Source organism: Amia ocellicauda, chromosome 13 (genome assembly GCF_036373705.1).
Source record: "Amia ocellicauda isolate fAmiCal2 chromosome 13, fAmiCal2.hap1, whole genome shotgun sequence".
Lineage (NCBI taxonomy): Eukaryota > Metazoa > Chordata > Actinopteri > Amiiformes > Amiidae > Amia > Amia ocellicauda.
Window position 1 is genome coordinate 2509755 of NC_089862.1, and position 14676 is coordinate 2524430.

The following is a 14676-nucleotide window of genomic DNA, read 5'->3' on the forward strand; positions in this document are numbered from 1 at the left end:
ATATTTGTAAGAGGTTTTATAGCGCTTCAGCTCAATGTAACTTAAAACCCTACAAAATCTCCCCTTTCTCTTCTAATCGTTTCCAGGCTGTCTCTGTGCATTTTTATTGTGCATTAGGAAAAAAGAAGAGCTAATAAATATACCGATCCCGCAATGGATATAAGTTTCATCTGGTTAAAACTGCCAGATTCCTCTTCTTCTTTATTCCTCTGCATCCAGACATGTAGTGAAGACCATTATTGGAATGCTTTCCTAAGCCGACTTCAAGGGAGAGAAAATAATATATATGTATTTGAAAGATGTCTTATTTTCTGAAACACTTTATAGACACATAAAAAATGTTTTAAGTTAATGGAAGTCACAAGTCCTACACAATAATGATGATGATGATATTAATTATTATTATTTAAACGTTTTGTATATAAGACAATATGCGATAAAGAATGTTTCATTGAAATTGGCTAAACTCTGAATTTAATTTGAATTGTACTTGGCTTTAAATTTTTCCCATGGTATTATTGGTACAATATATGTTGTGATTATTTAATAGTATATCAATCTGTGTGCTAAATTACCCAAGAGAAAAAATGCCACTTTCTTTTGTATACCCTTAATTACTACAACGTCATTAGATAGGGAAGAGAACAATGCAACATTAATCCAGTTGGCTGTTTGCAACACTTCCCTTTTAACTTGATCTACATTAAACATGTCTAAATCGATACCTTTTTCACTGTTGCTAGATCCCTTTGCTGGGAGATTTAAAAGTTTACTAATAAAACCCAACAGTTTAGCTATGAACACCCTGCAGTGACGTAATTTCTGAAATACAATGTTAAAAAAAAAAAACGTTTACTCCACCTTTCTAGCAAAATATACATGAAAAGCACGTGGTCCCCCTAAGTGGGGAGTAAAGCGGCAGACCCATAAACCTCTGAAGCGATTTCTAAGAAGTTTGGTAACACTGGAAAACTCCTCCCATTCCTGCACCCAATTAATTAATGTGGTCTGGCCCTTTAAGACTCAGCGCCGGGTCAGTAAGTGGTGTAGTGTTTCTCTAATTGATCCTCACCCAATCAACAATAACTCGTTAGCAATTGCTTACTTTTCGTGTTCCTGGAGACCTTTTTTTTTTCCTTGAAGCAAATCAGCCCCTGGACAGTGCTGTAATACTTTCTATAGATCTTCATGGAGTGTCTCAGAAGGACCCTGGCTTTCTTAAAGGGAATACAATCCTGTTGTCTGTAATGCTTCAGCCCACGTTGAAGCATGCTTTTTTTTTGGAAGGCAGTTAACTAAAGATAACTTTTAAGCCTCGGTATCAAGCTCAAGAAGGAGAAACAAGAAGAGCGTTGTGTTATTTTAGCTTTTGAATGAAATATTATTTACTGGTAGTCGAAATAAACATTGTTTGGAACTGCGATGACCTCCACTAAAGACATGAAGGCAGGATCAGTATCCAGCAGCGAGGAGAGGAGGCGAGGTCCTTTGGATCAGCTTCCACCCCCGGCTAACTCCAACAAGCCGCTGACCCCCTTCAGCATAGAGGATATTTTAAACAAACCCTCCATAAAGAAGTCCGCAGCCTCTCTCTGCCCTCCGAGGGTCCTAGAGAAAGTGAACGGTTCAACAGCAGCCAGAAACGGCATCACCACCCCGTCCTCTCCGCTGTGCGCTCTGGAGGAATTAGCCAGCAAAACTTTTAAAGGTCTGGAAGTCAGCGTAATACAAGCAGCCGAAGGTATATTTGAGTAGTTTTATAACCCGTATTTTGAATATTGCAGTTATTCTCCGTAAAGAATTGCAGATGTGTTTTTTTAGTAATAATGTAGCATAGGCTATGTTATCATCTAAAATGGTTAAGTAACGCACGAAGGCCCGATCTTTATAAATGTATCTATTACAATAATCTGAAATAGCTCACGAATAAATACAACATTTTAAGAACGAATTCGGTTATTTAACAAGCATAAACACAAGTTGTTGCAAGTTAACAACACGCATACATGATAAAATGTCTCATAACCAAATGTGACTGTTTATTATGTATCTGATTAAATATATAATTGCAGCATTTTCTTACCCTAAATATGAAATTATTCGTCAAGTTGTTTTAAAAGTTTTTATTTTTATCAGTATTATTAAAGCAACATTTTGGTATTATTTCAAGAAAAATGCTTTTATAGACTTTTGTAGGCTGAGGTATTTATTTCTTTATTGTGTTTGTATGAAATGTACTTTCTACGTACCTCTCATAAACACAACACGCTTTGCATATATTGCACTATATAGAAAACACTATATATGTTGATCTTTTGAAAATATTAATGTTTGAAAAGTTTAAAGTTGCATACAGATTAATATTTTTAAACAAAACTAATAAAATTACAAGATCAAATGAACGGGAAAGAAGGAAAGAAAGGGGTTTTGTGCAATGAAAACTATGACCGATATAAACTCAGCTTTATTGCAATTTGATGTGTGTGTGTTTTTGTGTTATATATATATATATATATATATATATATATATATAATATGCAATCATTTGGAAGACAATAAGTAAGAATTGTAAATAATAATAACAACGACAATAATAATAATAATAGTAATTGTTCCAAGAATATTACATGCAGTATTCTATAGACTAATGTAAGATGGACAAGCGGTCCTGTAATACATAATCATTATTATCATAAATGAAGGGCGATTTAAATTAATGCATGTTATTTATCTTGGAATGTTATGTTATCCCATGATAGTTAAGCATTTCATTTTTCAATAGTATAGTTAAATAGAAGATTTGGTTATTGCTGTTTTCATGAGGCTTAACGTACGTATTTGTTTCGTTTAAGGTCGTGAGCATCTGAACGCATTTGGCCAGAGACAGGCCTCAAAAAAGAGAAGGAAGTCTCGTACCGCTTTCACGAACCATCAGATTTACGAACTAGAAAAGCGCTTTTTATACCAGAAATACTTATCCCCCGCAGACAGAGATCAGATTGCGCAGCAACTTGGTCTTACCAATGCCCAGGTCATCACCTGGTTTCAGAACAGACGAGCGAAACTCAAAAGAGACTTGGAGGAGATGAAAGCAGACGTTGAGTCGCTCAAGAAGATCCCTCCTCAGGCTCTGGAGAAGTTGGTTTCCATGGGAGACATTGATGACCCCCAAGGAAGCTCGGGGGCAATATCACCAAGCATTTCCCCGTCTTCACAAGGGCACGGGGTCTTCCCACAGTCCCCATCTTCATCCAGAGACCAAACAACAGACGAGTTCTCGGAAGAGGACGAAGAAATTGAAGTGGATGATTAAAAATAAATGTTACCTTCGAACTCAGCATGGACATAAACTGTTTTGGGGGAACAAAACAAAAGTGGAGGAAACGTTTTATGATTATTTATTTAAGGGATTGTGAACACAAACAAACAAACAAATATGTATTTTATTATTACTTCCAGCACGCTTTGAGTTAATGCAACTTAAAATGTGGTGACATTGTTCCCTTAACATGCTTCCACGAATAAACCAAAACAATCCAAGGACTGAAAAGGACTTTTAAAGACACACTTTTTTTAGATTTACTAAAAGAGATCAGACTGAAATCAGCTACTACAAAGTATGTATGTAATAAAAATGTAAAAAGAAAGGAGGAGAAAAATCTTACATGTGTTTTGGGGAGAAATTGTGCAATTTGCGTTTTTTTATGTATCCTCGAATACCAAATTCGGCATTTTACATCGATAGAGGTGAATATGGGTTTGGAGACATGTATACTTGGTGTTCTTTGTAAAAAAAATCAAGGGATTAATCAATAACAGATTTATATGGATTATTTCTCTTAACGTACCCACCCATCCCCCATCCCCCATTTTCCTAATCTGTTGTAGGTTTGCGAAAAAAGGCTCTTTTTGGATTTTATTTTTTTGGAAAAGAAAAAAACAAAGTTTAAAAATACTTAATTAAGCACCTATCACCAAATCGGTTAGTATAGGCTGTGTATATAATTTGAATAAAACGGAGACACATCTTATATTAAAATTATTGTAATGTTTTATTTAATTATCTATGAGTTTTGAAATTACATACCCATTGATATGCAACGCGTATGTACAAATAAATAAATATATAAATAAATAAAACAGAAAACATGTTTTTATTGTCAGGGGACGTTTTCTGACGGGAATATGCATCAGCGCTTATATCTAATGATTACATGGGGTTGAAATGTGTGAAACCTAGGGCCACTGTCCATATAAGCTTTAATACATTAATTAAAACAATTTACTTCAAATACGTAAGATAAGTGCTGTTAAGACCATAACCAGAAAATGACAAGCATAATAATTGTGAGTTTTTGTCAAACTGTTTAAATTACATTTTTCAGTTTTCAGGTGTCTATAGGCTATAGTTAACTATCGACGCACTCTCTGTTAGCCCACTGGCCCGCTGAACTTCAAAACAAATTGTTTTTACTAAACGTTTGATGGGATGACTTTCACTTTTCCCGTTAAGTGGCTGGCGCTTTGTCCTCCAGTCTTATTCAATTAGGGCCAATTGTACACGTCTCTCTCCTTTCTCTTTCTCTCAATGAACAACTGTCACAGGGGGTTCGGACTCCGGGCTGGTGTAAAAAGGTTGCAAGCATCCCGATGCCATATGGTTTATGAATTTTCTCCAACACAAACTAGTCAGCATGATTGATTAGTTTAACCCGCCTCTCCGTACTTTAACAGTTTCTCCAAGCCAGCAGCAATAATGCTACGCATCTGTGCCTCTTTTAATGTGTGTGTTAAAAAACGCCCATGAATAGCAATTGATTAGCAAGGGGTTCCTAATGAATAAATCTCAATAGGAGGCCAGTTGAAATAAGGAGACTGTTGCTTTTCCCCTTGCGTCCTTGTTGTCCAAGGCTGCAGTCTGCTGGCACTTTGTTTCTCTCCATTTTTAACACTTAACCAGATCAAGGAGAGCTGTTTTGGAAAGAAAGAGAGAGACGGGACTGCAGTGCACAATTGGCGCAATCGGATGGAATTGTTCAGGGGTTGAAAAGTCAAGTAGATTTTTATTGTTGCATTGAGAAATGGACCAAACTATGTTACCAGATTTTTTTATTATTAATTTTTTTTTCCAAGAGAGCAAATGTTCTTTTGGCAAAGGCATTACCTTAGGTTTATTTTATTTAGTTTTTGTTTCGCCATGTTTTAGTGTCACATTTTAAAACGAATAAAGTTGTATTTTATTATTTCATAAGATAATATTTGTTATGGGTTATTCCATTGTTTTTTCATTTATGCTAAATTATACAGAATAATTAAAAAGAACAACGTCCAAAGGTTGGCATGACTACAACACTGACATTTTTACAACGGAGTCTGTGTACAAAAGTCTTATTGAAAATGTAATAATACAGTTTTGGTGTACATCAGTGTTGTATAACTGAAGTTATACTGAAGTTCTTTGAATTGTATCAGAAAAATTGTAAGCAAAAATATACCAGACAACGCATTTAAGCGATGCGATAGCTGTATTCAGTAACATATAATTAGTAGTGAGTTATCTACAATACCGTCACAAAGGCAACTTATAGGCGTACGTTTAAAATATATTTTTAATTTTGAGTTATGTAGACTATTATTGTATATTGTTTGAGTGTGAACCCTCCTGCTGTGACACATCAGAGACTGGGGAGAATATTTGTTTTACCATTTATTTTATTTTTGCTGTTGCTGTGTAAGTTCACTTCTCACTTCCAGTATCAAACCATTCAGCATTTATATGTTTAATTATGTTGGCATAGTAATGACAAAATAATGACGAAGTCATACTATATTATGTATATTAAATATATTTATGACCATTTTATATAAGCGATTGCATATACAGTTGTAGTTTATCTTTGGAAGGCCACTGCATAAAAACAAAAAGGTTTACAATATCGTTCTAACTATTTTCAATTCAACAATAGGGACTAATGTTTAGTTTTTAACAATATATCACGTGATATATATTTGTACACATAATATCTTCCACAGTAACATTTCTTCACCGATAGCTTGATGATAGAAGTGTTCACATTTGGCTGAACGAAATTAAGTTGTCAAATGGTGAAACTTCAGCGTACCTGCAGAATATATTATCCCATCACAGCGTGATCATGCACACAACACAGCAGGAAATTAAATCAGCACATACGATACCTCAAATAATATATCCAAACGATGTATCCCATAACTTCACAAGTATTTATGCAGTAGCCTATATTTATTTCCCTCAAACTCCTTATAACTCAAGTACTTTGTAGGCGGGTATTGACGGAGTAGAACAGTTTATATATATGTCAAGTTATATGAATACATAAAAATACATGCATACATACATCAACCAACTCAGTTTTCATAGCAAGTATGTGGCTTCAATGGGTGTTTCCATCCTCCTTTGAAAATAAACTAGCCTATCATATCAAGACGTCTTGAAGTTACAGGAAAACTCTGGTGCCCTGTGTGGAATAGTCAGATTAGTGACGCCTCCAAATAATATTGGGAATATATTAAATTACTCGAGAACGTTTTAAGACAACCAAGCCTGTTGACCTTGTGTGTTTTCCTAAACCAGTGTGATGACTGATCATGTTAATTTATTATAATTATTATTTATAATGATGATGATTATGAATAATAATAATCATAACCATATTAATAACTACGAACCTACTAGTAAGCCTAGTAGTAAAATATAATATATAAAATATCATACAAGATTAAGTTTGATAGTCGTATTCCCAGCCAATCACACCTATGTGAAATATTAATCTTATCAAAGGTTTACTAATGACAATTCAATCAGTCTCACGTGAGAACACCCACAAAAAGACGTCGAAAAAATATATCATTTTGAAAATGCAATAGCCATTCTGATCTGTCTTCTCAAACACAACAGGTAGCCCTCATCGTCCATCTGACATTTTATCGATTTAGGGTGCCATTAATGTAATATCCCCCTATTTGATTTGTTATTGCGTGTATTGAAGTCAGAACACAACATTCCTAAAGAGAAGACGTCGTCATGAGAGCGACTGTTTGGCAGTTGTTGCTGTCTTACAATTATGGAATGATGGAAGTTATTAGCCTCACAACCATGACAGCACTAATAATAAACGTGCACAAAAGTCCTGTGCATTTTTATCGGTTGTATAAAAAATTGCACTTGTTTTCTTCCTTTCTGCTTCTTATATTCGTTTATTAATATGCTTGTTCGTTAATTAACGAGACGCAAGGCATTAAACCCAGCTTTTACAAAATTATAAAGAAACATAAACCTAATATATAAAGATATATAAAATCAGAAACGATTATATGTTTCCATAAGGTAAAAACATGTAACATCAATCTTCAGAACACCTTTCCCTGTAACTTTGGAAGTCATATCCCGTTGCCTAATTGTGGAAGCTACTTATTAAAATAAAATAAAATATTTTATTTAGATTGAAAATGTTGTACAACATAGACTCCTACTACTAATTCATCGTTGTAGTATTATTGCAGTACTATATTATTACATAAACCAAGACTACCTTATATCCACCCACCAGTCTTGATCTAACATGTAGCCTATATAATTGCCTGGAAGATTATTTAAATTTTATTATCTATCTATTACTACGTTTCTCATTAACTAATTTATACCAAGAATTCGAATGAAACTAACATACAAACACCTTTCTCATATATCCTTCCAATTAGCATGCCTTATTCTATAATACTTTGTTGTAGTACACTGCGATTCACATGACGTCTATAGCTCATCTGTAGTGAAGAAGAAGAAGAAAAAAATGGTATATTATTTTGATAACTTAAGAATTAGAATTATATTTGAAGTTAGGTTTTTGCATACAGAGGGAAAACAATATTTCGAACGAATGTGCATTCTGTTCCACAGTTTCTTGTCATTTTTAGTTATCTAAATACTAAGGCAACAACCATTTAACACATTATGTTGGCCAAACAACATCCAGCTTTCCTCTGATTTTTATAGCTACTAATTTATATATGTAACGAATTGATATTTGTTATTGCTTTCCTTCTGCAATTAACAGATCAATGATGGCTTTAAAACTAAGTATATGTAACAGTAGAGGACAACAAACCCAAAGTTTTTAACTTACTCGGCTCATACCAAGAGCTAATGTAAGTAATAATTATTAAGGACAAAATGAATATCTATCCATCCATCCATCCATCCATCCATTCCAACAGGCTTGTTAATAATCGAACTTTGCCTGTTTTAGTAATTATATCTAGTCAATACAAAAGTATAATCATTATCTAACGCAAGTCTATATAATTAAAAGATTCATCAATATTATTGCAATTTTAGATGTATTATTTAGCCTTTTGACGTTTTATGCATACTGGTTCGCAACACCCAGTTGTACCTATCGCTTTTACTCAGTTTAAACCTTCATTTTCTGGATGGTTATTAATGCGATTTATATTATTTTTGTGACTTCCTATCCTGTTCATATTATGTTGTTTTATAAGTAATTATACAATTATAAACCCCATCTTGTCTATTATTATTATTATTATTATTATTATTATTATTATTATTATTATTATTATTATTATTATGAGAAGTAGTATTTATTGATTACTGATGACTTGGTTTACATTTTAATTTGGTCTGGGGGCATATATGAACTAGAGTAAAAAATAAATAATTATATATATTCACAAAATGGTTTTAATCAGCCGCTTGCAAATGAGTTTCTAATAGTTTCTAAGCAGCAGCTGACGTCCTGTGTTATAATATACGAAGATGCCCAAAAGTCAACACACGGCAGACACCCTCAACGCAACCTAGTGAAAAAAAAAAACAATTATCTCTTATGTGACAACCTAACTGTGATGCAGCTAAGTCCCTGTTAGTAACCTACATAAATGAAAATTCACCCCAGACCGTAATGTTGTTTTTGTGACCTTGATATATGGCGACTGATGTAAAATAGAAAGAATGCTAGCGACTTGCTGTTCTCTTTTTTTTCTCCGTACACTAAATCTTACTTGTATTAGATTACGTGAAGAAAGGGCAATATATTTTAAACACTTTCTTCCATATTGGTATCGCCAGACACAATAAGTGAGCATCTATGAAAACAGTGGGATTGTCCCTCTCACAGTTCAGTACTCTAGGCCTCTGTGACCATCCACATCAAGCCTAGATGGTAGTCCTCTTTCTTCTCGCTGCTTTGTCCCATATACATATATGCGCTGATCGTTTTAATAAGAAAGCGACAACAATTACAAATATAAACATTAGTAGTAGTAGCTGTAGTAGTAGTAAAAATATACATATTGAAAAGAAATTCAAAGTCAGTTTCAAACGTGATGTAAGGTATCTTACATGAACCGAAACCAGTTTTAAAAAGTTTAAATTTACCTTCACAAAATAAGGTACACGGCTGCCACCTAGTGGCATACACATTTATAGACCGATAATTTCTACCATTCCAACATTAGGGAAATGGATGTTACTATTCACGCTGGCCGAAAAATTGTTTTGTCCTACGTTTCTTTAACTTTATGTACATGATTGTAAACATTGGTGTGATCAGTTGATTCATTGAAAACGCTGGATATAAAGGTTTCCTTGACCTCTGTTATGAAGGCGAGGCTGTATCATTATTATATTCACTATTGCACGGGAACTATTTACTTTTGCAGCGGCTTTTGTGAGTTTTCAGCTGCATAAAAGACTCTTAAGGCGATCTTAAATTAAACCATAGTCCGATTTACTGCCAACAATATTATATAGTAAATCCATGGGTATTTGGTTTGTGGAACTGATAGATCAATTAAATGAAAATCACAGCACATCGTACTTACAATACTACTGATCGAAGAAGTGCAATCATACAAACTGGGAGGTTATATAAACGGATGGTGTGTGTAGACAGATGTATCCACCTCTCTCTCTATATATATATAATTATATATATAGACACATACACTCACCTAAAGGATTATTAGGAACACCTGTTCAATTTCTCAATAATGCAATAACCAACCAATCACATGGCAGTTGCTTCAATGCATTTAGGGGTGTGGTCCTGGTCAAGACAATCTCCTGAACTCCAAACTGAATGTCTGAATGGGAAAGAAAGGTGATTTAAGCAATTTTGAGCATGGCATGGTTGTTGGTGCCAGACGGGCCGGTCTGAGTATTTCACAATCTGCTCAGTTACTGGGATTTTCACGCACAACCATTTCTAGGGTTTACAAAGAATGGTGTGAAAAGGGAAAAACATCCAGTATGCGGCAGTCCTGTGGGCGAAAATGCCTTGTTGATGCTAGAGGTCAGAGGAGAATGGGCCGACTGATTCAAGCTGACAGAAGAGCAACTTTGACTGAAATAACCACTCGTTACAACCGAGGTAAGCAGCAAAGCATTTGTGAAGCCACAACACGTACAACCTTGAGGCGGATGGGCTACAACAGCAGAAGACCCCACCGGGTACCACTCATCTCCACTACAAATAGGAAAAAGAGGCTACAATTTGCACAAGCTCACCAAAATTGGACAGTTGAAGACTGGAAAAACGTTGCCTGGTCTGATGAGTCTCGATTTCTGTTGAGACATTCAGATGGTAGAGTCAGAATTTGGCATAAACAGAATGAGAACATGGATCCATCATGCCTTGTTACCACTGTGCAGGCTGGTGGTGGTGGTGTAATGGTGTGGGGGATGTTTTCTTGGCACACTTTAGGCCCCTTAGTGCCAATTGGGCATCGTTTAAATGCCACGGCCTACCTGAGCATTGTTTCTGACCATGTCCATCCCTTTATGACCACCATGTACCCATCCTCTGATGGCTACTTCCAGCAGGATAATGCACCATGTCACAAAGGTCGAATCATTTCAAATTGGTTTCTTGAACATGACAATGAGTTCACTGTACTAAACTGGCCCCCACAGTTACCAGATCTCAACCCAATAGAGCATCTTTGGGATGTGGTGGAACGGGAGCTTCGTGCCCTGGATGTGCATCCCACAAATCTCCATCAACTGCAAGATGCTATCCTATCAATATGGGCCAACATTTCTAAAGAATGCTTTCAGCACCTTGTTGAATCAATGCCATGTAGAATTAAGGCAGTTCTGAAGGCGAAATGGGGTCAAACACAGTATTAGTATGGTGTTCCTAATAATCCTTTAGGTGAGATATATATATATATATATATATCAATATATAAATACATCAGTCTAAGGATATCACATAATCCACTTGACAGATTCTGTAGTTCAATTTCTTAAAGGTTTTCTTTGTAACTTGTACAAAAAATCCCCATGCCATTATTATCATATACACTTTCCTTTCATAACAATACAAATAAGAAAAAAGGGTAAATTGCTGAAGGCAAGTATTAATCTCAGTTTATACAGGTGAACCTTCATTTTAAGCAAAAGAAGAAGAATCAGTTCTCACACCTTCCCCACTTGGAGCCATTTGAAGTTGTCTTGCTTGGGTATGACATTACAGGCACAAATTACACAAAATGAGTCAGATGCATAGCCACCTCTCACTGTTTACATATCACATTTTGTAAGGAACCATTTTATTTTGCTTTTAAAACTAACAAACAAACAAAAAAAAAAACATACCATATAAATATTTTGGATTACAAAATAGATTTAATAAGACAACAGCTCTTATCTATTCACAAAATGTATTTAGAAAAATAAAACAAAACCCAAAATATCTATATTTACAGAAATATCATTAAAAATAGAATATATAAAATACAAAGTATGTACACCTGATATTTATAGGCTGTGAAATTCATTGAAATGTTCAACCAAGAATATCCTTTCAAAATGTGCACTCGTTCTATCTTCCTCGCTTGTCTTTGATGGTGTAATGAAGGACCAAAGGTTGCGACTAAAAAGGAAGCAAAATAATAATATAAATAATATAAATGGTTAGATGAATACCAAATATGAAATTACAGATATGCATTTTTTCTGCTGTTCCAGTAATTTAAATCATAGTGTGAAATCAATTTCCTACTTCTAATTTCCAAATGAAAGTGAAAAGTCAAATTTCCCTGTTACCAACATTTTGATCTGTAACAATTCCCTTGAAACATATTTCATATTTCTTAAATATTAATTTGGGTTTTTCTTTTCCTCAAAAGAGTGCAAAGCAATTCCTAAAACTAAATTTACTAAAGCATGGCAACAAGGCAAGACACCTTGGAGTAAAAACAGGGTATACTATGGACTAAAACTTTGCCCTTTGACTCCTGGCCAAGGCACAAATGCAGTGTATGTAAATGTATGCAAAATTATCTTTCAGCAAAGTTTACAGTGTCTTAAAATACACATGGTCCAAATACCTTGCCAAACCAATGTGACAGCCATAGTTGCTTCATGGTCATGTGATCCGGCAAGGACTCGTTGTTGAATAACATCTGAACCTATGATGGAAAAAAACACTGAAACATAAGATAACTCTAAAAAACAACAACTGTGAATTTCTCTATATTACTTTATATTAAGTCTAATTTCACAAAATAAAAAATAATCCTTCATGTAACATATCACAGTTATTTGCCAACAGGTTGGTCAGAATGCATATTTTCTTTGAAAAATAACAATTTAATTGATTTGATATTTTCAAAAGCATGAATACTTTCACAATTTTTGGATTTACCATACTTCATTACACATTTCTCTGATGTTGCAAAATAAGTTAATTAATAATAAAAATCCCCCCCTTGAAGTACAAATCATAAAGTTGATCCCCAAACATCAAAGTGAATTAGGTCTGGTCCATATGGATGATTTATAAGGTGTGTGTCCAGGATGCAAGGCCCCTGGAAGCCGAATTCCCTAACTGTTGCTTCCAGGCAGTTGTTTTTGAGGTAAAGCAGATTACACTATTACTTTGCAGTTAACAATTTATAAAACAGTACAACAACCACATGAATAAAATGTTTGAAAGAAGTTTGGAATATTGCAAATAGATCCTAGTAAAGATATAAATCCCTGGACAAACAGATTATTAATTATATGTACCTGTCAAGTGTCTAGAGGTTATGTATCCAGAGGTTGCAACTCAATATCAAACTGGTATTCACAAACAAAAATAAGATCCTAAGCTCTAATGCCATCTCTCAGTCTTTGTCTGCACATGCAACAACAAAAAAAATCCTGTTTTCACATATTTTACATTGCAATTAAGATATGTATGAAATGCCTGGACTACACAGATAAACTCTAAATTGCAGTCTGTTCTTGTGATCAACTGCTGATGATATGAAAGGGGTTATAAAGTGAGGTCTGTGCCACCACTAGATGTGAGTGTGAGTTCTAGAAGATGCACTTTAAAACAGTAGAAAAGGCAAAACACATGTTGCATTCCAGTGTTAGCACACACCAATTCAGCTCTAGACAGGCACACAATCATTTACATTAATTATGACACTTTGAACATCAGGTGAGATCAGGTGAGCTAAGCCTGGTCTCAGGTAATTGTATGCCCTTCAGTGGGGAGGAAATAAAGTACATTAATTTTCCTAAGACTATGAAAATCTTCTTGTGTTTTGACTTTACTATTCCTTTAAGATGTTTAACTGCATGTACAGGTAGCTGCAACAACATAATTGTGCTAAAATGTCCCTTGACACTGGGAGAACTCACCTGATGTTTGTCAACACTAAGTCTATGACAAAGGACCCTTCTCAGATGCCGCACCTCTGCTCTTGCAGAACACCTGACAAACTTTTGCTACAAAGAAAATAAATACAATTAAATAACAGGGTCAGGTGACATAGCATTAGAGCTGTGGCAGCGGCAGCACTAAAGCCAGGGGAGCATCTCGGACATATGTTTTTTTTGTATGCCCCCACCCCATGGAAAAATGACATGAGTCATGGTGGAGTTTTCACAGGCTTGATATACATGTACCACATGATAAACATACAGTTGTGTGATATTTTCACTGTGCAGAGTCAATTTAACCTCTGGCAAGGATAGATACATGTGGTCTTCAATAATTTATGGGAGCCCCATCATGAGTTTTGCAAAGTCTTTGCCTCCCCATGAAGTGTAGCTGCCCCCGTCTAGCCCCCACAGCAATACATTTCTGGCACTGTCACACCTAGCAGGTCTGACTAACGTCTACAGAATTGTAATGACAGGCATTTTACACCTTTCCACTTATATTCTAATTTGTACTTTGTCAATAAAATAAGAAATACATCAGTCAATTGCTTTTTCCATTTGTAGTCAACTTCAAGTTGTTTGAATAGACTAAAAAACTCAGATAAATTACTCAGCTGTCTTTTATTGTCAATGCTTCTTGCATTGCTAATTAAGGCAGTGATCTATGCCTGTAAATGCTCCATAAGGCTTGATGTACTTGGTTACCAGAATAAATACTTGACACATGGTTTGGCAATAGGTTTTAGCTTTCCTACTGAAGGCACGATCATACATACAAATATTCAGTGTGGCATAAATTCAATAAGTTTTTTTCTAGAACAATAATATTAAATAATACAAAAATAAAATTTAATTATACACACACATATCCAGACAATATGATCTGAAGAAAAAAAAAAAAAAGCATCTCACAGAACATTCTCACAGAAATTCTTTTGATATAAATTACTTGG

The 14676-nt window shown here is 34.8% G+C and overlaps 2 protein-coding genes across 3 annotated transcripts in view; one reads left to right on the forward strand and one right to left on the reverse strand.

Moving 5' to 3' along the window:
* Nucleotides 1-961: 961 nt before the first annotated feature.
* On the forward strand, nt 962-5241 carry lbx2 (ladybird homeobox 2). Its single transcript, XM_066719685.1, has 2 exons — nt 962-1741; nt 2853-5241. Exons 1-2 carry the CDS (start codon nt 1423-1425, stop codon nt 3311-3313), a joined length of 780 nt encoding a protein of 259 aa, XP_066575782.1. The 5' UTR covers nt 962-1422; the 3' UTR covers nt 3314-5241.
* Nucleotides 5242-11409: 6168 nt separating this feature from the next.
* The window catches only part of pcgf1 (polycomb group ring finger 1), a 31518-nt gene continuing 28251 nt past the window's right edge, over nt 11410-14676 (reverse strand). For both annotated transcript variants that reach the window (XM_066719686.1, XM_066719687.1), the window contains exons 7-9: nt 13700-13786; nt 12394-12474; nt 11410-11936 (exon numbers count right to left, since the gene is read on the reverse strand). In XM_066719686.1, coding sequence (XP_066575783.1) covers nt 11886-11936; nt 12394-12474; nt 13700-13786 — 219 coding nt within the window. In that variant the 3' untranslated portion in view covers nt 11410-11885. The remainder of the gene's footprint in view (nt 11937-12393; nt 12475-13699; nt 13787-14676) is intronic.

Bases quoted from the DNA above. Each gene is read 5' to 3' on its own strand.
- lbx2 (XM_066719685.1), top strand. From the start codon at position 1,423: ATGACCTCCACTAAAGACATGAAGGCAGGATCAGTATCCAGCAGCGAG. The intron at 1,742-2,852 runs GTATATTTGAGT...GTTTCGTTTAAG, and splicing joins CGTAATACAAGCAGCCGAAG to GTCGTGAGCATCTGAACGCA.